Genomic DNA, 23,214 nt, shown 5'->3' with positions numbered 1-23,214 from the left:
CAAGCGCGCCAGCATCTGCCGCCTCCTTGCCCCCCACCCCCCACCCCCCGCGCGCGGCCCCACCTCCAGCCTCCAGGGCGAGCGCGCCGGCGGCGATGGCCGCTTCCCGTGCGCCTCTTCCGCCTTCCCCGCGCGCGGCGGCATCTCCCTCGCACGCATGGTCGTCTCCCTCGTGCGCGGCACGACATCCGCGGCCAGATTCGAGCGGCGACGGGCGGATTCAAGCGCGCCAGCAACCACCGCCTCCTTGCCAACCCCCCCCCCCCCCCCCCCCCCGCGCGGCCCCACCTCCGGCCTCCAGGGCGAGTGCGCCGGCGGCGGCCACCGCTTCCCATGCGCCTCTTCCGCCTTCCCCGCGCGCGACAGCGTCTCCCTCGCACGCATGGCCGTCTCCCGCGCGCGCGGCACGACATCCGCGGCCAGATTCGAGCGGTGACGGGCAGATTCAAGCATGCCAGCAACCGCCGCCTCCTTGCCCCCCCCCCCCCCCCACCCCCGCGCGACCCCACCTCCAGCCTCCAAGGCGAGTGCGCCGGTGGCGGCTGCCGCTTCCCGTAGCTGCCCTTGCCTCCTGCTCTCCCCTTCCCTCTCTCTGTGGGCCTCAGGCCAGTCTGGCACGCTTGGCAGGCCGTGCCTTCTCGGGCCAGCCCGCCCCGAAAAACGGCTCAGCAGGCCGTGCCTGGGCCCTTGGTCAGGCACGACGCCCGGCTAGGCACGGCCCGGGTGGCACGCCGTGCCGTGCCGGCCCGACCACCTTCAGGCCGTGGCTGGCACGGGCCCGTGCCGTGTTGGGTCGGACCGGTCCGTTGGCCATCTATAATCGCCGGGGCGAGTAAACGACTAAACTCCTGTGTGTGGGGGGTGATCACCAGCCCGAGTTTCCGCCGTGATAGCTGCTTCGTCTCAAGGGCCTCTGAATCTGAAGCGTGGTTTGCCGGCAGTGAAAAAAAGCGTCGGCCGACACGGCGCCGCGCCGCGACAGTTGCTTCTTTTGTTTTTAACTGATCGTGTTAAACCATCTGATACGAATGCCGGTTCTCGGTTCTCGCCTTCTCGGAGCATACCAGTGTACATACCCTTGCTCCACGATCGGTCCTATGCAAGTGGCATTTTCTGCACGATGTATCTTTGTGATTTGCCGTCTGTCCATCCATTCGTACGGCACAGGGCACTTAACATTTGCCACCGCGTCAAGAATTTCTCGAGCTAAAGGGGAGAACTTACGGCTACGAGTTCATTTGTTTCGGCTGTCCCATATGAGCCCTGTTCTGGCCTGGCTTGCGTGCGTTCTGAAGGCGAAGCACTGGTGCACGAAAACGGGCCCCGTCCAAGAGCACTGCCTGCACGTAAATCCCCAACAGTGGTCAAAACTCCTCGAGCTTTTGCCGTTGCTTCCCAAGATCCAGTAAAATGTCGAGGCCCAGCTTTTTCACCCCGGCCGGCAAAACGATGAACAAAAGCGGTGTGGACGACAAGAGATGACCACTCGCTTTCACCGTGTCCTCCATGGCCCCGACGACGCACTGTAACTACGAGCGCCCCCGCTTTAGGTTTACAGAAAGCGAGCGGCCGAAGTAACAAAAGAGAGGTGAAAAGTTGCTAGTGCACCACGCCGTCGCCGGCGCAACCACATCATGATGTGTGCACAGTGTGGCCTCACTCACGTCTCCGGCGGTCTTGCCTTGCCGGGGTCCGGGCCGGTCATCGTCGGGCGGCATCATGCGCGCATCTCGAGACTAACCCGGGCAGCCAGCAGGAAGCTGACATCGTGCACGTACGTGAGGGGGACACGGACGCCTGGCCTTCAATCCCTTTTGCTCCGTCTTGGGCTGGCACGACGCAGTGTAGCCAACAGGGGGTGTGCAGCGAAGCAATCCTGCTGCCGTCAATGGCGTGCAGTGCAGGGGTCCTCTCCGGAGGAGGCATCGCGTCATTGCTTGCCGACAGGCCGGGGCGGTCGCGAGTACGGAGTACGAGTACGTCGTCGTTGGTTGCAGGCATCGATCGCGTCCGTCGGTCGTCGGAGAACACAGCCTGTGGCGACGCTGGGTCCGCAAGGACGATCAGCGAGTCGTCGTCCCACGTCGTTGGGGGTCCCGGCCGATTGATCCTCGGACATGAACCGCTGCTGGTGGTGGGAGGTTTTGAGCATGTCGCAGCACGGCAGAAGTTTTACAAGTGCCTGATTCTGAGCAATTTTGGCTTCTCAAGTGTACTGCCATTGGGTGCGAATTGACCCGCCGAATCGGCATGAAGTTATCGCTGTAACGGTATACGGAGGACCTGAAAGACCACCAGTTCATGGATTTGGATTAAAACATTATTAAGAGGGTCAATGGACAAATGCCCAGGAAAATGCATCGTGTGATGCTACTGCAATAATCAAACATTCAAGCCCCATTTGGAACATAGGATATAGGATTTATGAAGCAATTCTATAGGATTATAAACCTATAGTGATTTTTCCTATGCGGTCCTTTAGAAAAAGGATTGGTCATCCTGAAATCCTAGAAAATTCCTATAGAATGGCTCAATACATAGGAATATCATAGAAAATCTAACATGAGGCCCAACCTCTAGAGGCCCTAAGCTATTTCACATCTAATACAACCTCACCACATGTCCCTCAGTTCATTTGCTATAATTCCGACGAGCCATACACCCCTTTTGAACAATTCAGGCCAACCAATTCTATGGTTCGCTTTATTATTATTCCTTAAATAAGCAGAAATATCATGAACCACACTGAAACACGGAAGAGAGCACTGTTGACAACACACTTGTTACAGTAGAATCAGTGAATTCAAGCAGGTATAAAACTGCAATGACCTGACTCTGTTTCTGCACCGCTTCAATACAAGCACTATAGCCACTATCAAGGGGAAATACAAGCACTATAGCATCTGAGTAGCTATGGGCATTCGTCAGCTAGAACTAACCCTCGCTCATTGTTCTTCATCTTCCATAGCACAGGGGCACTTGTAGATCTGTAACTCCGATCCCCACTAACTCGCCATCGACTGACTATTATGATGCAGCACCTGCTGAGCATGCAGGTGCAGTATTTCCTTCATTCTTTGGACCAAAAGTTGGGCAGCATTTTTTATCCACAAAAACCCAGTAATCGAAATCATTACTTCACTCAAAGTAATTGCAGGCAGATCATGTCACTCACAATCTGAATACTACACAGGCCTCCAGCCTCCACATATCATGTCACTCACATATCTCTAAATAATTTGTATTCCCTAGTTGATACATAAGAACTCAGAATATAAATGAAAAGTGACTCTTATATTCAAACAAAATGGAAAGGCCAACCTTGCACAAACAATTTAACAGAGAAACTAAATATTAAAGAAGAAAGCATGAATAATCTGCAGACATACTTGATTCAGAACAGCCTATCAACAAAGCAAAAAGAAAGGGAAAAAAAGGTTCAATGGAGAAGATACAACCATGATAAGAGCGTGCACTTTTAGTCTTTTATAACAGTTCGCTAGGATTTTCTTGAACAAGTAAACTAATAAACAGGAGCAGAACAAGTATCACAATGAGTGAAATTAATAACTACAAAACTTAGAAAAGGAAAAATAGATTTTGATCAAACGACATTGCGATAAGGACAGCCAAAGTGCAAAATTTTGGTACTGAAAAGTTTCATAAGCAGAATTCGCATAAAAAATAGAGATTTAAATCATTCCATTTATTGCAGCATTCCTACACAGAGCAGATCTTACAGTAGCACCAAACTCAAATGTACAATAAACAGTATCTAGACACCTTATCATTTTAGATCAATACAACTGTCTTCAGGGCAGCAGTGAAATTAGACAAATATGCAAATACAATAGCTACAGCTAAAGCATAATGGCAAGTAAGGCGGTGGGGACAAACCAGAAAAAGGACGTACCCAGTGCAGAGAGCTCCCACTCTATGCGGGGTCTGGGGAAGGGTGTTAGTGGCAGATTAACATTATAATCTGGAAACGAAAGAATTCTTCCATTGAAAAAGAAGTCTTTCAACAATAAAATTGCTTGCTCCACATTAGAGATCCTGGCAACAGCAAGTGAGAATTCAACCTGCAGACGAGTGCTTCAGTTGACTACAATGGCAGTGTGATTGAATGCATATCTCAGTTAATCCATCTGATCTATGATGATAACCATCATGTTCATCATTAGCATTCATAATTTCTTCTTGTTCTTGCTACCCTTCGGGCGACCACGCTTCTTCGCACCCACCTTCACTCGCATCGGCTTCGCCGGCGGTGTCACTGCCGGCACTTCTACAGAAACCTCGACTGGTACCTCTACTACTGGGGCACTAACTGGTGGCACCCCATTCTGAGCATTACCTTTCACACCACCTGTGCTTCCAAGCCATGGCGCATTCAGCTGATCTAGTCCCGATGGCTGTGCATTGACCATTCTTTCAAAGCCAGGACACCCAGGGAACCCAACGGGGAAGAAGCCCCAAGTGCAGTAATACATGTCGGTGCCCGGCACAATAGGCGGTGGCTCAGCCATTGCCTTGGCCACAAATGGCTGACGGCAGCTAGGGCACAGCAACTTGCGCGTCTCATATTGGCAGTCGAACTGGTGAATGTGGCAGCAGGCCGAGCACACTGTCCAGAACGTTGATGAAGGTGCCGCACCAGACTTCACTGCTGGGACAGTTGCAGCCACCGGCGTTTGGGGAGTACTCGGCTGCAGTGTACTTGACCGTGTTTGGGGAACAACAGGTGGTGGTGGAGTAGGCCGTGGAGCGGGAGCAGCTGGCGGCGGTGTTGACCGTGTTTGAGGAGCAACCGGTGGTGGTGGAGTAGACCGTGGAGCAGAAGCAGCCGGCGGCGGTGCTGACCGTGTTTGGGGGGCAACCGGCCGCTGAGTTTGCCGTGCAGGGGAAGCAACCGGCGGTGATGTTGCCCGCGGAGAGGGAGAAACTAGCGGCGGAGTCGACCGCGGGGAGGGAGCAGCAGGCAGTGGAGTTTGGCGTGGAGAGGGAGCAGCCACCGGCGGAGTTAGCCGTGCAGGCAGAGGTGGCTGCGAGTGCAGCTGCGGTAGATTTGGAGGAGATTGGTACGCGCGAGCTGCGGCGGCGGCATCGAGGTCCGCGTCGAGGGCCGATTTATGAACGGGATCAGAGAGGAAAGCCCAGGCATCAGCGACGAGGCGTGCGGCTTCGGCGAAGGCAAACGAGGAGGGGCGGTCGGGGTGGGAGCGATTGAGGAGGAAAGAGAGGCGGCGGTATTGTGAGTGGATGGCATCCGGTCGGCGTGATGCGGGGTTTGCGGGATCCAGACCAAGGACGCCGTAGGGATCAGGCTGACCGTTGGGGAGGCGGCGCCGCTGGGCTGCCAGGAGGGAGCCGGCGGCGGCGTGGAGGTCGTCGGCGCCCGGGGTGTGGGGATCGGCGGCCAGGGCCTGCGAGGCGAACTGCTTGCACCCTTCAAGGTCGCGCGCCACCAGGAGCTTCTCAGCCACGTTCAACCACTGCTCCGCCTTCCGCCGCGAGGCGCCGGCGCCGGCGGCGGACGGATCCATCGGGTGGGTAGAAGATGCTGGACTGGGGTTTCTGGGGGTACTCGTAGATGGGTGGAAACAACTGAGTGGACGTAGCAATGCTCCCAGGTTTACAGCCACCTAACCCCGGGTAATTCAAGACATGTTTAAAACTAGCAAATTTAGCATGTTCGTTTGGCCGTGGCTTGTCGTAAACGATCATAAATTTTCAGTTGAAGTAGTATTTTTCTCTCACATAAACCAGCCAACAGTACTTCTTTACGAACCAGCAACGATACGAACCGGCCAAAAGAACAGGCTATTATATGGTATTTATTTATTGATGCACGTCGTTAACTCTAAAATTTGTTCGGTATCATTATAAAATATTCTTTTACCATTTAACACCGTAGCTATTAAATTATTTATTTCTACTGTCAGTGAAAGGCTAGTGAATCATTATGTTCATGTGCTCGTCTTATTCTCCTCGCGACTCCACCCTTCTCTCTCTTTGGCTGCGCGCCGCCACCGCCATGGCTCCTCACTGCGTGCCACCACTCCCGTTCCCGCCCTTGCTCGCCACTCTGCGCCGCCCCCTCCCTCCCTCTCAGCTCCCCACTACGCATTATTGCTCTCTATCTCAGTCTCGCTCCCATCACTCGTTCGGGTTTGCCCCTCCGTGCCACCGTCCCCGCTTTCCCCCTTTGTCACCATTGGGAGGGATGCGGGCGCTGGCAATGATGTTGGGAACTCCTGTGACTCTACATCCTCGCTGATGTCGCTGTCATTGCTTTGATATTTTTTGGTGGGGTGGGGGAGGATAAAGAACAGAGGTGCCTCTAACACTACATCCTCTTCGGTGCCACTATCATGTGTTGCTACCTCCCTTGCATGATGGCTGACTATAGCCCGACCAAGCATCTACTTGCTTGTAGCTGCGACGGTTGTCAGGAGGTGGGTAGTGGCGATGCGTGAGATTAAGCCTGGGCAACAGCCATGTGTGGGTAGCGCTCATGGTGCCAGTGAGATTCCTCGCCGATCAGGGAGAGCATAACATAAATGAGACCAAGGGTAAAACTGTTCATCGGAGGCATGGTCCGCGGCAGGCGCATCCCTTCCCGCTGAGTGACGGCATGGGAAAACGTGCCATATACTCAGCCTCCACCCTAAGCATTTATCCTGGATGTACCATTTTTACTATGTATCTAAATATCTATGAAGAGAGTAATAATCTGCTAGTATAGTATAGACAAAATACCTTCCGAGTTAATTCACTCTTGCTTTTATCTTCTTGGGCCTGACCCGTACCACAGCGGTGCGCTTGGGACACATGCTGGGCCAAATGAGTGCTTCCCCGGCTCATTTTGTTTGCTGAATAACACGTCCTTTTCTGAGCTCTAAGCCCCTTGAGCATCCATGATCCATCTCGTTTGTAAGTTCACCCCTTTTTTCAAAAAAGAAAAAGAAAAGGGAGCGAAGGTCTAATGAAAATGTATAGCAGAAAAGAAAAAAAATTAAGAGAATCAAAGCATTAATTCAGAGACAAATTATTCATATGGACCCGAACAGATCATTGTGGCCCAGCATGGACTCTATACACCCTACGTATAGTTGCCCATCTTGATCGAAAGACGAAGCAGCCCCACTGAATATGAATCAACTTAATTTTCCAGGACCAGATCCTGCCCAAGGGGCGTGCATCGGCCATGCTGTGTTGACGCAGCAGCTGATCGACAGCTCTTCCATCACTGCTCATATGAATTCTGCCATCTTCTAGGATGATAGGTACCATTTTCTTCCAAAAGAAAATCCAAATATAGAACTATATATAAAATAAAAGGATGATGGCTACCTGCTGAACAAGAGGACATCATCACGCACTCCCTAGCAGTGGACATACAGTAGATCGCGAAAGTACGTTTGATCGTTTCCCAGCGAAGTCTTCACAAGTGTCGGAGATTTTTGTATTGCGGTTTTTAAGCAGATCTCTGTGTCTCTCAATCGTGACCAGAATTTAATTTTTCTCCGAGTGACTTGGGTTCTCCTAATATTTTAGCATTCAAAATTTAGTATAAATTTTTCCTACTAAATGCCTCCTAGTGAGATTTTCATGTGCTATGACTAGTGGTAGTGTTTTAATACTACCTAAAGACACTGGGAGAACTTTGCACAATTTTGGTAGTACGTCTCTGATTCTTGATGGACCGACCATTTTAAGCAAGAGTTCATGGAGAACAAGCTTTACACTTTATCCAGTGGTCAAAGAAAAGTAAGGACGATAATACAGATTAATTGGGAGATTGTACTCCAACTCCAAGTAGACCTATCTGTTTCAGATTCAGAAGTTTTTCACACGACATCACTGTTCTGATGAGTGTCTTTTCAACGAAGCGAACAGTGCACCCCACCCAATTTGTTTTATTTCCTCTGATGAGATGAGACCCTTCATTTTTGTAAACGTGCAGTACCTGAAGCTGCTCTGGAAACTGTAAACCGTTCATGCATGCATGGTATACTTGCCTGCTTGGGGAAGCTGTTGGCAATTCTTGGTATTCACATAATCAAGCAGGCAAGCACTGTTAACGTTCTGACTATATATTTTTTTCTGAAGAGGAAGGAGAATTGTATTAAAATTTGGCACAGTATATCCCCATGTTATATGAATTAAAAAAATCTGAAATAAAAACAATACTCTATTCATATTCTTTCATCATCATCTTCCCTAGGAGCTTTTCTCGATGCACAATAGAGCGTTATAGAACATCGAGGCCAAAGTAGGTTTATCACCTCTCACCCTTAGTTCGTCATGTATGGTTGATTTCTTCTCCATCGACCATTGACAATGAAATTGATTCCCTTGAGAGAAATAAAAAAAGGCAAAAAAAGATACCCAAAGTTACTGTTCTTTGGGGGAGTGCCGAGAAGCACCCCTTGTATTACAGATAATGACCACAAACTGGCCTCTACCAATGAAATTGACACCTACAACAGTGATCTCGTTCTGGCAATCACCGAAGTCATCATCCGGATCGAAAATCATCGGTATATTTGGGCTAAACCTTAAGCAAACTAGATTTGAAGTCATAAGATTTTTAAGCCCTTAATTTTCATCTATTTTTTATATCCAAAGAGAGCTAGCAAATACTAGATTTGAAATCATAAGATTTTTAGGCCCCTAATTTTCATCTATTTTTTATATCCAAAGAGAGCTAGCAAATAGTGCTTCGAAGCATTGGGCGACATGCCCTTTTTTATCTGAGTTAGTGCCGCTGTGCCAGTATGCAACCACCGGTCGCAAGTTAGACGTCATGCATTTTCTAGATGTGTGCCATTTGTGGAATTCAAGTCCACAACCTTTATGCTCATGTGACACCATGCACATTTACTGTTGATAGGAGTAGCGTAACCTTTTCTTTCGAACATTATTGTGAGGTGCCGTTTGGATCCTCGAGTTGTAATCTACTTAATAAATCAGACTATTTGGCTTGGAATTTGATATTCCGCCACTTTTCAAAGTTCCCATATAAGCCTATGTCAAATTTCAAGGGTGAGAGATGAAAATTAATTCTATAGATCAACATTCTATGTTTCTACTTTGCTACTTGTAACACGATCTTCAACTCGCTCCCCTACGGTAGACATACGACATATAAGTACCTCTCTCATATAGCCAACAATAATATACAAATATAATCCATATACAACCATATTAGCATAATTAATATATATCTAAATTATGATTATTAAAATAAATTTAATTTCAAGAATCCAAACAAGGTCTGAAAGTAATTCTCAGAAATGGTCCACGTAAGCTATGACCTCTAGAAATGAATTTCACACATAATGATAATGTCTGGTCTATTGTTTTTCAAATGAATTTCACACATAGTTGTGTGCATCTATAAATTTAATTATCGCTTCTATTATATGGTGTAACACCCTCGGTGTTACACCCTAAATCATTTACTAAAACATGTCATAAGTATTATGTTTATGTGTTAATGCATGTGATAGAATGTGTAGATACATTTTTTTAACTGAAAATGATCAATAAAAATGTTAAATGAAAGTTAATTCAATAGCTATGTATATCAAGTAGGGTTAAAAAGCAATTTTTATTAAGCAAAAATACTATAGAACATGTGTGTGATACTTTAATAAAGTTTGAAGTACAAACTTTGTAGATGACAGTAAAATACTTGCTGTCGAAAAATGATATTACTAGCTAATATTTCTACTAGCCTAGAAATTGCAAATTTAAATCAAGTTCAGCTCAAAAACTTAGAAAATTTTCAAGTCTGTCAACAGCTAGACATTGCTATGTTTAGAAAATTATTTTGAGAGATTGGGTTAAGGGGTGATGTAGTGTTATGGCTGGATTTGGTAGTCTCATATGCCATCTTAAGCATGGTGAAGATGGTTTGGCTCCTGAAGCAACCGTTTAGTTGTTTTGTAGGCTTTAAAATTCGTGCACGACTCAGTCTTGGGCTGGTTGGCCGCGTGGGTGCAGTCACCACGCTCGGGCGCTTGGTGTCGCCGCGTTGGTCGCGCATGCGAGCTCTGCCGCCCACGACGGGCCATGGATGTGGCCCGACTGCCGTTGGCCAGCCGCGCAGAGCTGTTGTCGCCCTCCCCGCGCCACAACGAAGCCACTGCCGGCGCTATCACCTCGCCGTCGCGTCCGCGCACTACTGTCTCATCGCGCTGCCGACCCACCTCACACCGTGACGCTGCCACTGCTGTCGCATCGTTGTCGTGTCCGCGCCTGTCTGTTGTACCCCCTGCGTCGTTACTGGCCAGTGCGATGCCACCTCTGCCACGCGCATGTGGCCGAGCTCACCGTCGCCTTGCCATTTATGGTGCTGCGCCGTGTGGGCCATGCCGATCGGGGACGCGCATGCTTGTCCGTAGCGTCTGCGCGCGTGCCTCTACGTTCACGCTAACCGCATCCCGCCAAGACGAGGACGAGCCGAGCCCACCTACCATGTCCGGTCTCCCTCTCTTTCTCTCTTTCTCCCTCTACGATCGCCACGAGCCGCGCCATTCAATTTAACCAGTGAACGATCACCTCCATTCAATTCAGTGCATCCATGGTTTTGCCATCACATCCTCTCACTGCCCGACCCCACCCAGCTTTGAAGCGAGCATGGCCAAGCTCTAATTTAGAGTTTCTTCCGCCACCGTGCCGATAAGGCCGCATTCGGTCGCGGATGTGGGCAGCCCTCCCACCGTCCCTCCCAAGCCAATTCGCCTGCACCACTAGTATCACCTTGACTCCCTCTCCACCCTACACGCCTTAGCCGTACCGCTACCGTCTCCCCGTTGTCGCTGACGTGACCGTGTCATCGCAGTGCGCCATCGCACGGCTCGGCCACACATGGCCAGCCTTCCTCCGTCATCCTCCGCCCCAACCGTCACCTCGGACTGGTCCATGGTAGCCTCCTAATGCTCACAAGCTAACCAATTAGACATGTAGCTACCCTAGCTCATGGGAACAGTGGCGCCACCGTCGCAGATGGCCGTGCGCCGCTGCACACTTCCCCAACCAGTCGTGTCACCCTGCACTGCTGCTTAGCGTAGCCGCTTGGATTAAAGATGGTGATAGACCCGTTAGGTGTGTCCGCGTAGATACCAGGTGGTCGACATAGGCACTCAGTGTCGCCACTCGTCGCGCTGCCATGCACTGAGTTGCCGGGGGTGCGCGCGAGTGAATTAGGGAAAAATCAGGGGGTTAAGTGAGAAGGTTTGAGAGAGGGAGAAATAGTGTTAGTACTTAGTCGTAATTCAGGAGAAGTTTGAGATCTCTTTTGCAAAGTCATCGGCGCGCGTGGGATTTCCCCGCCGCAGGCCGTCTCCGCGTGGGCCGGCGTCGCGTGGGCCGTGCGTGTGGGCCACGTGAGAGAATTCATTTTTCTTTTTTCGTAAGGAATTAGAAATAGTTTTCTAATTTAATTTTTAGCTGATCTTTGATAAATCATATAAAATTATGTAGGTGTCCAAAAATTGTGAAATAAATATTGTTAGATTTCTAAAATTATGCTCTATCTGTTAGTGTATTTATTTCATATATATACATATTGATACCAGGAGCTATTAAATTATTTGAGAGTGCTTAATATTAATAGATTAAATATTGTAGGAATTTTTGTGGTAAATTGGTAATAGCTTTAATCCTAAAATTTTTATGGTAGCTTCATTGTATTATTATGTGTTCACTATAATTTTTGTAGCTTTAGAATAGACTAAGCATTAGGGTAGTTAAATGCTCTTTGTTTCAATATACATTAAATCATTAGTAGAAATAAAGATATATCCTTGATTTGTAAAGCTATGTGTTTGTTAGTTGAACCCAACACTTTGCTTGATGAAGATGATAGTTAGCTTAGTATCTTAGTCATTAGAGCTAACTTAGTAGCTTAGTATGTATATTCTTATTTTAAGAGTTGTTGTGGCATAAATGCTAAGTGTTGCATCATCGTCGCATGCATGTAGAGAACGAGTTGGCAGAGATCGTGACCATCGATGATCACGAGTTCGAGAAGATCGTCGAGGAGTACGAGGAGGAGATTCTCGTGTAGGAGGTCCCGGAGCCGCAACTGACTGACTCAGCTGACACCATGCCTGCCTAAGGCAAGCCCCGGCGCATAACCCTTATTTTTTATAATCACTGAATATATATATGTGATGTGCATTTACGTTATAGGAATTTTATGAAAACCACATGCATAGATATAATTGTCCTATGAGTCATACTAGTACAAATTCGAGTAGCTGTTATGTTTAGGTTTTCGGTAGCGTGAGTAACCTACCGTTACTCATAATAGGTGATTACTATAATTACTCTCATGATAAAATGATGAAAGAAAAAATAAAGACAGGGCAAGGATATTGTATGAATATTGGTGGGTATAATAGGTTATGTCCCACGGTCATTGGGGCTTAGCTTGGTTACATTGTTTTTCCTATTTGTGTCGATTAAGAACCGTCTGTTGCTGTGGATGGTAGTTAGGTCACAGACTTATTATCCTGAGCACATACTTTCTTATGGGAACGGAAAGACTCGTTAAGCTCTTATCGTGGATTTTGGCTCTTTTCGGACTTACTAATTGGAGGTGGAGAAATGTGGAGGCCTAAGCACTATACTGAGACCGGGTCTCAAGTGTGGGGGCTTGGAGTCCAAGTTTAGACGAAGACCTGGACCCCGTGACAGTAGTGGAATGGGTTGGTCTTATTTGTGCCTAGGGTACAAACGGGGCGTGTGTTTTGGGGTACCTAGCTGGGATACATTGGTTCGCAAATCACCGTTTCCGTAAGATGGTACGACTTGGCTATGGTCTAGCACCATAGTAAGAACGGGAAGATAAAAGATGATAAAATGGTTCTGATTGCTCAACCCTTGCTTGAAAGTAGAACATGTGCTTACCTAGAATGATTAGCTAATGAAGTAATCATGACTGCTAATAAAACTTGACTGCAAGGATGAACTTTTAGTAATGCTTTTCACAAACAAAAAGAAAATAGCAAACCCATATTACATATCATATACTCTTTGGAGTCGAAAAACTATTCCCACTAGTCGAGTAAGTCTTGCGAGTACATTGTGTACTCAGGGTTTATTTTACCCCTGTTGTAGGTGCAGCTTGAGGAGTAGCTCTTATGTGGAGGATTCTTCTGGTGGGCACAGACGGATCCTTATATCGTTTCCGCTATATGTTTATTTTTATTTCGCTGTTTAATTATCGCACTTTGAATTCTGGTATTGTAATAAATAATTTGCAAGAACTCTTGTTGTATGAAATGGACTAAGTATTATAAGTTCGTACTCATTATTGGATTCTGGATGTAAAACGTGGATTGTTTCGAGTTCTCCCTTGCGGTGTGCTCGACGGAACTGTCCGATGTAGCTCCCTTTCGAGCTGCTGAGTGTCTAGTGGAAGACGAGCGCCTCCGGAAGGGTGTTATTTTGAACGGTTCTGCCACATATGGCTTGAGAATATTGGCTTATGTAAACTTTAATTATCTTATCACCTAGTTGTGTGAATGGATAAAGATGAAGATCGTTACGTGTCAAAGATAAAGCGGCGGTGCATCTACATTATATTCTCTTTTCTAGAACACATGAAGCTTGAGCACTTGTTTCTTTGAACATAGAAATCAACAGTGTATCCAATGAAGCATCACTCTCTTTCATATATACTACAGATTTTATTCGTATGAAATTGTTTGCCAAAGGCTGCCTGGCCTTTGTGCCAAACTTAAAAGGTGAAGGAAGAGGTACTCCAGAGTGCCAAAGGCTGCCTAGCTGATTAGCTATTACAAACTTATGACCACTGCCCCTAGCTACCAGATTCCACATGCATCTTAAAAGAGAATTATTATGGTATATAGTACGTAACGTACACATGATCCATGACAAGACAGACCCTAACACTTCTTTTAAATCACAATTATATAGCCAAAATCACGTACAACTATGCTTGTGAAGAAGGTCATGTTTGGATCATAGAACTAGCAATTAGTTGACTATTTTTTAGTTCTTAAGTATCTAAAATAGCTAGACTAATTGCTAGTCCACTGGTCATGCACTAGTTATTAGTCTATTAATCCTCAAATATGAGCTAATAGGACTGGTCCTAGTCCATCCAAACAGGTTCTTGTTCATCCACATTTCGTTAGAAAGAACGAGAAAGAATGGAAATGGTAAAAACATATAATGTTCTTATTACTCCGCTAATAACAATATGCACTCCGGGATTTGATCCCAGCAGGATTCACAAAATCGATTATCTAACATGGAGATATACATGAGTTAGATTACAAACTATACACACTCTCGATCAGTTTCATACAACACATCTGTGCAACAGGAGTGTGTGTATATGCATGTTCAGATTCACAAAGTGAAAACAATATACGTAGTACCCTATTATATATTTATATATATGTATGTTGTAGCAGTAGTAATATGCATGATGGTTTACTCATTTCATCCTTACTAGGAAAATGCTCAGCTCCGGCGCGCCGCCTCCTCCACCACCCCCATTATTGTCGCCGCCGTTTCCACCCTCCTCGGGGTTGATCATGTAGAAGGCCTCCGAGTCCTTGGAGCCGACGACGCGCTCGACGCGGGCGCGCACGTAGGTGAGCTCCCCGTCGGGCCCCGCCCCCGCGGGCACGACGCCGCCGCCGCCGCCCTCCTTCTTGGGTGGCCCTGCCGCCGGCGGCGGGAGCACGCCGGCGCCCATGGACACGCCGCGCAGCAGGCGCAGCACGTGGCACTCGTCGTCGGAGGCCTCCTTCCTCCGGATGGCGTACCCGGCCTTGCGGCCGTTGCAGTAGACGGCCCAGACGTACTCCTCCACGAGCCGGCGGCGCGCGCTGCGGGTGTCGCTCTCGAGCGCCAGCTTGACGGTCCCCGACGAGATCTCCCGGTGCAGCGCGCTCGTCAGCATGGGCAGCTCGATGAGGAACAGCGGCGGCGCGCGCGTGTCCTCGTGGATGGCCAGGCTCACGCGGCCCCGGCGGTGGCCGAACAGCGTCACCGTCGTGGCGTGGTCGGCCAGCAGCGCCCGGTTGTTGTGCTTGCCGAGCAGCGCCACCATCTTGCAGCCGGACGAGAGCATGGGCATGAGCTTGAACATCTTGAAGATCCCGCCGCCGCTGCCGCCGCCGCCGCCACCGCTGTTGGAGATCTTGGTCGTCCGGCGCCCATTGGTGGACGGCCGGAGCAGTGCCCGGAAAGTGGGGCCGTCGATGAAAGACGGCATTGGAGAGGGAGATTATCAATCGAGTTGGTGCTGGTGCTGCGCAGCACAGTCTTGTTACTTTTCTCTGAAGCAAAGGGGCCTCTGGTGGGGATATATAGACATACTACGTCACGGGAACGACGAGCCGGGGAAAGAAGTTGGATGGATGGTCGTTGTTCGGCTGTTCATATATTGACTGTTTGGGACTTGCTTGGTACATCGATACCCATAATCATTTGCCTGCTTCTGCTTTGCTTTGGATTGTTATACGATGGATCATGTGCGTGTCACCTGACAATAGACTTCCACAGTTTCATCCGTGCCGCCTAAAGCTGCCTTCACTAAAAAGTACAGTATTCCCTCCATTCCAAAACGTACTAAGGCCCTGTTTTGCACAACTTAGCTTCACTGTATAAGTTTTTTTTTTGCAAAATAGCTTTATGAGCAACTTTTTTGTTGAAGCTGGGTTGTTTTGGAACAGGCAAAACAGCTTCACATGATGGAACAATGAATAGAATGACTATAATATAGGAGATGAAGCTGGGATAAGTTACTTTTTTCAGCTTCATCCCAACTTATATCTTTGTGAGAGGAGGAGAAAAACAGCTTCACCTATAAAGCTGTTTTGGAAATGAGTGTTCGAAAAAAAAACAGCTCACGACAGCTTATGAAACTGTTGTGAGCTATGCCAAACATGCCCTAAGTCATATTCTTTCTTTAACTAAGCTTCTACACAAAAATGTATTACAATACCAAGAATTGCATTGTCAAGAAATATTTCATTGTGAATCTAACAAAACTAATTTGATGCTACAGATATTGGTGTATTTTTTCTGTAAATTTGATCCAAAGTTAAAAGAGTTTGACTTGGAACAAAATTGAAATGACCTATATCTATAGGTTGGAATATGGAGATAAATGACAGTGCTGATGGTGTAGACCAAATAAAAAGAAATTGTTCCGAAAGTACAGTTATTCTCGTCCCATGATATATGATGATGTCAAACCCAAGCCGCTTCCATTTGACGAATCTCACTCTATCTTATCACTGAAGCCAAGGCTGGGGAGGACTGAAGTGGCTGGATTATGCGGTGTTCTTCGTGTCAAAAAATTCAAGCTGGCTAGTTGCATGCATGCAGTACTTCCTCACAACCCCTCTCCCCCACCCACAGGCCACAACCGCACTGAAAATTTTGAGTTAACTCATGTAAAGCATGGAAACACGTACGTCATGTTAAGAAACTGTGAATGGTAGTAGGAGTATATATATAGTGCCTGGTTGCGTGTTGGACTACTACACACTTCGATGGAGATTTGTTATCAACAAGGACATTCAAGTTGATGTCAGGACGATAGCCGATAGGATCGATGGTGATACGATCGAAGAGAGGCGAAGGGCCACTTGGGGTGCTGCTGGCAGGATAGAAGAACATGGTTGCTTTTCTCATTCGGCAAGTGTCCCTCCATTCATACTAGATTGCCCCTGAATGTTGCCGTCATGGGCTCTGTTCGGTTCACCTCATCTCAAGCAGCCTATAGTAGGTACTGTGTTTTATAAATTATTATTAGTCGATAGAGTACTTTAAAAGATGTTCATATTTTCACTTAAACTATATATGAAGTACTCTATTTGCAACTTAAATATATCCATACATTTGAAATCAAGTATGATCTGTATATTTTGTAAAACTAAAGAAAATAGCTTATTGTGTCTCCTAATAGTTAAATCACGCACGGAATGTACACAGAAACTACATCATGCATGCATAATTCCCTTCACGTACTACAATAATTTGATGATGATCTGTTGCTTTGTTAGCGAGGCATCACGTTGCGTAGTGATTTAGCATGCTCGGGCCTCGGGGTGATGCAGATATCACGCACAGGCCGCGGATATATGGCTTCGCCGATCCGTGGCGGCGCGCCGTACGTCCGCCGCGGGACAAGTCTTTTCTCCCGTACAGTGAGCAGGCAAAGGCCTCGTTTAGATGCAAGCCAAAATCCAAAATTTTTTAAGATTCTTCGTCACATCAAATCTTGCGGCACATGCATGGAGCATTAAATGTAGGTACAAAGAATAACTAATTGCACAGTTTGCCCGTAATTGACGAGACGAATCTTTTAAGCCTAAATAGTCCATAATTGGACAATTTTTTCTAAATACAAACGAAAATGCTACAGTAACCAAAATCCAAAAATTTTCGCATCTAAACACGCCCAAATTTATTGGGGTTGGGGGAGTACCACTGGGCCGGCGCGGCTGTGGGTTTGGGTGTGCATGCCGCATGCACATGGCGTGTTCTGTTCTCCATGGATGGATACGGATCGATAGCTCTGCCTGTGCGAGGATGCGCACGTTGTTTCGGGCTGTCAGTTTGTTAAGCTTGGTGTTCGATCCTGCAGTTGGGGAGGATAGATAGATCCATTCATCCATGCATGCATGGTGAGAGTGAGACCGATCGAGCGGGCGAGAACAGCTGGGTGTGTCTTCTGTGGTATCGCCAGCTTATTATACGTACTTTGCACTGTTCAACAAATACCCAGCGTCCCAGCCTGATCAAATGCAATAATAATGAATAATGAAAAAAGGAGGAAACATTTATATACATATACTCGATCACTCTTGGCACCTCAGCTCATCTTTTCCTGTATAATGGTGTGCCTACAGACCTAGCTGGGTCCCCACCAAGATACATACTATAGCTTAGCTTTGGTAATAAAGACTCATAAGCTACCTCATTGGCTATCCATCTCATTATATATTCATTCATTCCTTCGATCGAACCGTGCCTCGCAACCACATATCCTGCGTCTCGAAGTGAATAGCAGTGCCTCACAGCGTGCATAAGCAGGGTCAACTTATATGACTCAGCTTCACCGATAAAGTAGGGGTTTTTTTTTTTGGCTTTAGCCCAAAAAAACAGCTCTCTCGACAGAGCTAAAACTGTTTTAGTCAACCAAAAAACAGTCTCACGGCATGAGGAACGAATCAATTGCGTAGAGCCACGGAGTCGTAGACTAAGCCACATGCCATCAGGTTTGTTGCCTTGCTGCGCTGTGTTTGAATCATCTAATTTTGCAGATAAAAATTTACGTACATAATTGTTTGTCAATAATTATTTGTTTGTTTATCAGGGAGATTAGGCAAGATCACTCATCACTAGATTAGAGATCGGTTCCTAGTTTGCCCAAGATTAATATTAGAAGACATATCACACAAAATAACAACTAACTCTTTGCTTGCGTTATGTTAATAAATTGGTAAGACCATGTGAACATTTCATTGGAATTGTTCATGTAGATGTCACTATCTCAAGTCACGTTTATTGAGCGGAATATTTTCTTAGAGGTGGATGAATATGATATAATCGAGACACTCATGTCCTTTAGAAAGAGCGACTAAAAACTTGGATGATTAAGTCTCTTTTATGTCTTTATTTCAAACTATCAATATTGCATTTGAAATATTTATATTGTAATTTGGTAAATTTAAGATTTATTATGTTATTAAGTGCCTACATAACGAATTATGTTGTCAATTTACAATTGTTTACCGGATTGGTAAAAGGTTTTTACCGAACTGCCTGTGAAAATTTTTGTGTGTGACATACCATATGCAAAAATCCTAGGTCCGCCACTACTATATCTCATCCTCGAGGACTAACATATTAACGCATGCAGTTCAACAATGTTAGTAGCTATGTTAGGCTGCCCAACAATTTATATTAAACTGGCAATGGAGCATAGGTTTCCGATATATAAACGCATCAGATCGATCAGAGATCGATGAGGAAACACAGCAAGACAGCGAGAGGTCCATGTTTGGTGTGAGGCCGGGGAAGGGGCGAAAGCGACGGATCACGTCTAGCAAAACCCAAACCGAATCGACGAGCGATCGATCATTCACGAGCTGCTGGTCCATCCAAGAAGCAGCCATGTGACGCTGCGTGTGCCTGCTTCCCAGTCCCTTCGTCCACGGTCCATCATCCAAGGGCCTGCGTCCTGTGCGTGCATATGCTCGTGCCGGCCGGCCGGCGCCCCGCGCATCTGCCGTCCTGTGCATGCCCTCTGCCTCGCGGTCTTCTTTTAATGAGCGCCGAGCGCATGCATGCCCCGCCCTCTGCCTGGCTTGTTGGGATCGCGGCCTCGCCTTGGGAGCCCCGCCCACGCAGGTTGATCCAGCCCCAGGTGCTGAAAATCGACGGCCTGGGGAAGCTGCCTGCCCCGGCGTCGTTTTCAGGTACCGCTGCCGCCGCATGCAAGGTATGGCTAGCTAGAGGCTCTAGCTGCCTAGTAGCTCGATCCCTCTTGTCATCAGTGGGCTCGCTTAGAGGGTGTTTGGTTCCATGTACTAAATTTTAGTCCATGTCACATCGGATGTTCAGATGCTATTTAGGAGAACTAAATATGAGTTAATTATAAAACTAATTACATAGATGGCGACTAATTTATGAGACGAATTTATTAAGCCTAAGTAATCCGCCATTAGCACATATTCACTGTAGCATCACATTGTCAAATCATGGAACTAGCAGACTCGAATTTTCTGCTTTTGCCGTGCCCCATGGCCGCCGTCCCGGACGGGACCGTTGAGAACCGGCTGCCCTTGCTTCCGCTGCGTGCGTCCACGCAACACCACTGATTGGAATTGGAACAGTAGTGGACAGAGCAGCAACTGGGGCAACACTGGACTGGACCCCCGTCGCTGCTTCCAGGAGCCTTCCTTTCCTCTTGATTTTTGCAGCAGATTTTTTTTCTGGAACAAATACACGTAAAATCAGTACCTGGCAACACAACTGTAACTTCTGGAGAGAGAGAGAGAGAGAGAGAGAGAGAGAGAGAGAGAGAGAGAGAGAGGCATGCACCATGCAGATAGCGATGCGAGCGTGCAGTGTTCATGTCGTTGTTGCCAGCAGCTTTCAGTTGTTGCTCGATGCTACAGCTTCGTGGTGCGCCATTATGGAAGGGACGATAGTGTAGTATCAATCGACCCTTTCCGCCTTTACAACTTTCCTTTCGCAGTTACCGTGGTCCGTGCCTGCGGCTCGGAGTTGACGCCAGGTTGGTGACGAGCGAAGCAATGATGCCGATGGTTTGAAAATTCAAAATTTGGAATTTCAAAATCTAAGAATTTAAGTTCCTAAACTATTCCAAGTAAAATATTATTATCAATAGAGTTTTTGATACCTTTTTTATTTTAGATTTTTCCACATGTAATTTGGGATGTGTTGTGCCAAGTTTTAATATAATTCTCTTTTCCCTTCGCAAAAAAAAGAAAAAGAAAAACTGGTGGTTCCTCTCTTGAAAATTATTTACCGCTGCTATTAATTAAGAAAATTAATTAATTATGTTTAAGGGCAATTTAGTACTTTTCCTCTCTTTACACAATCTCTAACTCCCTAACCCAATCCCACGAACGGGGCTTGCTGCTGCTTAGGTCGCGTGATCTTGCTGCTCCCTGCGTCGCCACCTCTCAGGTCGGCGGCTCACTGGTCGCCGCCTTGCCGCCTCTCTCGGTCACCGCTAATCGCGTCGCCGCCGCCATCACTGCCACCACGCGCCTCCATAGGGTGATAGGGTCGCTGCCCCCCTCGCCACCTCTCTGGGTCGCCGCTAATCGCATCGCCGCCGCCCTTACCACCACCACGCGCCTCCCTAGGGCCGCCACCGCCCGCCTACTGCTCCAAACCGGCGGCAGATATCAGCTCTCCTTGCCGCCGGCTGTTTTCCAAGGGGTCGTCGGCGCTTGGCTGCCAAGAGTCGCTGTCTTCCTATGGCTGGTGTCTCCTGCGTGGGTCTAAGGACTCAATGCTGCTCCAAATTGCCGGCTGCGGCAGAGGGGCCGAGATACGAGTGGCGGCAAGAGCCTAGCCCTTCTGCGCTTGGCCTTGTTGCGGCGATTGGAGCGAGGGGTACACCTGGGCTCAAGGTTGATGCCTCTTTGGAGTACACAAGTTCGATATCTCCCATCGACTGCTCCTATGCTCCCGGATTTGTGATCTGAGCGAGATGTGCTAGTAGTTAAGAGTTTACTTGGGGTGTGAAATCATCCAACACTATATGTGAATTTTTCTTTCTGTGAAATCATCCAACACTATATGTGAATTTACCTTCTAACCTGTCCTTTAGCCGGCGCCGGTTAAATTTGTTGACAAAGAAGGTAGGAAACATGAAATGCAAACCAGTGATGGCATGTGTGTTACCTTTTAAACTGGTTGCACAATACATGTGTATGCAATGCAGCTGCATATTTGCAAAGTAACAGGGTCTCTTGTCCCATATTTACTTCTGTTTGTCCCTTTAGTGGGTTTTGGATGATTGAATGACAACGTGATTAAAGGTCTAACCCATTTGCTAAGTGTGAACAGGAAATATGTTATCTCACATATATTTAATGAAAGCCAAAATAATATATTGTTAGAAACAATCTAGTTCAAACACAAGACAACAATGCAAATGTAATTCATGTAAGGCTTATTCATTGTGGGATTTCGATAACTCATATGAAAGCAGTCACGTTGAAAAATAATTAATGAGACAAGTAGGATTGCATATGGAATGGTCTCAAGCTTGCTATATGAAAGTCAAGTATACAAATGAACTTAATGAATGATTCGACACCAAGTGTGACTAGATGGCTTGAGATGGTGAAGATAGCAAGGAAAGGCTTTGAGGTACTAAGCAAGGGTGAAGAGCAAGCGACGACTTGATGACCGAGGAACCTAGCTATGGTGAAAAAGCAAGTACTTGTATTTAGTCAAGGCACCAATCAAATCATGTTGGTCATATTGAAGTGAAGAATCAAATCCTAGATGACTTTATAAAGGGATGACTTGATATCTTTGAAGCAACTCTCATATGTTGAATACAATCAAGTCAAATGCTCAAGATGGCAATGCTCAAGGATAAAATCAAAATCAACATGTTAACACCTTCACTTGATGAAGGTTGAAGACTATGGCGTTTTGGTTTAAGGCAATTCAACTCAAGTGCTTCAAACTCCATTTTCATTTGATCTTGAGTTAATAGGTATGTCGTACTATTAAGAGGGATGCATCATGTTGATAGATAATCATTCATGAGTGCTCAAGTCAACCCATGTGAGATCTGAGTGTTTGAGAGACAAAAGAGCTAACTTTTTTTTCTGCTGGGCTGGCAATACCGGATACCGAACGTGTCCGGTGTTTGCCCAGTCACAACAATTCCTTCGTTGTCTCGGCTTGGCTCGTCGGGAGTTCCGACGTGAGTCGGGAGTTTCGGGGGTCGGGAGTTTCGGCGATCCTCGGGAGTTTCGACGTCTCGTGCGTCACTGACAAAGTGACTGTTGGGGCTATATGGTATTCATACCGGACGTGTCCGATATTGCCCAATGGTCACATAACGGCTAGTTTTTTTCAAATGGGCTATAAATACCCCTTAGCCTTCACCTTTAGAGGCTGCTGATTTTACTCTCTCACACGTTTTTTAGCCTTGAGAACACTCTCCAACCCTCTCTTAGTGAGTGATTGATTCAATCTTGCAAAATCCATCTTGTGAGTTAAGAGAGATTCAAATTTGAGAGCAAGCCACCCTTAAACACTTGTGCATATTGTTGATCTTGTGGTTTGCATTTGTTACTCTTGACTCTTTGGTCCTAGATGGTTAGGCGTCGTCGGAGAGCACTCAAGACATTGTGGTGTGCCTCGGAAAGTTTGTAACGGTTCGATTCCACCGCCACAATGGAAGGAATCAAGCTAGTGAAAGAAGGAAAAAGGAGTTGAAAAATACTCCTGCTAGAGTGACCTTCATGGTCCTCTAGAGCTGACCTTTGCTGGGTCACTCGCAGCCCCCTCAACGGAGAGTAGGTTTCGACGTTCGGTAAAACACATTGTGTGTCTCGATCTATCTTTCCATTGAGTATTTGTGATCCACTTGTGTTGCTTGAGCTTGTGAACATGTTACTACTAAGTGCCAACAACTTGATG

At 46.9% G+C, this 23,214-nt stretch overlaps 2 protein-coding genes across 4 annotated transcripts; both read right to left on the bottom strand.

Moving 5' to 3' along the window:
* Positions 1–1,199: 1,199 nt before the first annotated feature.
* On the bottom strand, positions 1,200–5,624 carry LOC136549912 (uncharacterized). Of its 3 annotated transcripts, none has more exons than XM_066541343.1 (2): positions 3,914–5,624; positions 1,200–2,283 (listed from the first exon to the last, which is right to left on the bottom strand). In XM_066541343.1, the coding sequence occupies exon 1, from the start codon at positions 5,544–5,546 to the stop codon at positions 4,188–4,190; it is 1,359 nt and encodes a 452-aa protein (XP_066397440.1). In that variant the 5' UTR covers positions 5,547–5,624; the 3' UTR covers positions 1,200–2,283; positions 3,914–4,187. The 3 variants fall into 3 exon arrangements, with proteins under 3 accessions (XP_066397440.1, XP_066397441.1, XP_066397442.1); XM_066541344.1 differs by lacking the exon at positions 1,200–2,283 and adding an exon at positions 2,692–3,044; XM_066541345.1 differs by lacking the exon at positions 1,200–2,283 and adding an exon at positions 3,058–3,248.
* Positions 5,625–14,210: 8,586 nt separating this feature from the next.
* On the bottom strand, positions 14,211–15,379 carry LOC136549913 (protein MIZU-KUSSEI 1-like). Its single transcript, XM_066541346.1, has one exon. It carries the CDS (start codon positions 15,269–15,271, stop codon positions 14,486–14,488), a length of 786 nt encoding a protein of 261 aa, XP_066397443.1. The 5' UTR covers positions 15,272–15,379; the 3' UTR covers positions 14,211–14,485.
* Positions 15,380–23,214: the final 7,835 nt, after the last annotated feature.

The sequence above is a fragment of the Miscanthus floridulus genome, chromosome 4, assembly GCF_019320115.1.
Source record: "Miscanthus floridulus cultivar M001 chromosome 4, ASM1932011v1, whole genome shotgun sequence".
Lineage (NCBI taxonomy): Eukaryota > Viridiplantae > Streptophyta > Magnoliopsida > Poales > Poaceae > Miscanthus > Miscanthus floridulus.
The sequence above is the reverse complement of the archived record's forward strand: the minus strand, read 5'-3'. Positions and strand labels throughout refer to the sequence as shown.

Coding starts and splice junctions, on each gene's coding strand:
- LOC136549913 (XM_066541346.1), bottom strand. CDS start 15,271: ATGCCGTCTTTCATCGACGGCCCCACTTTCCGGGCACTGCTCCGGCCG.
- LOC136549912 (XM_066541343.1), bottom strand. CDS start 5,546: ATGGATCCGTCCGCCGCCGGCGCCGGCGCCTCGCGGCGGAAGGCGGAG.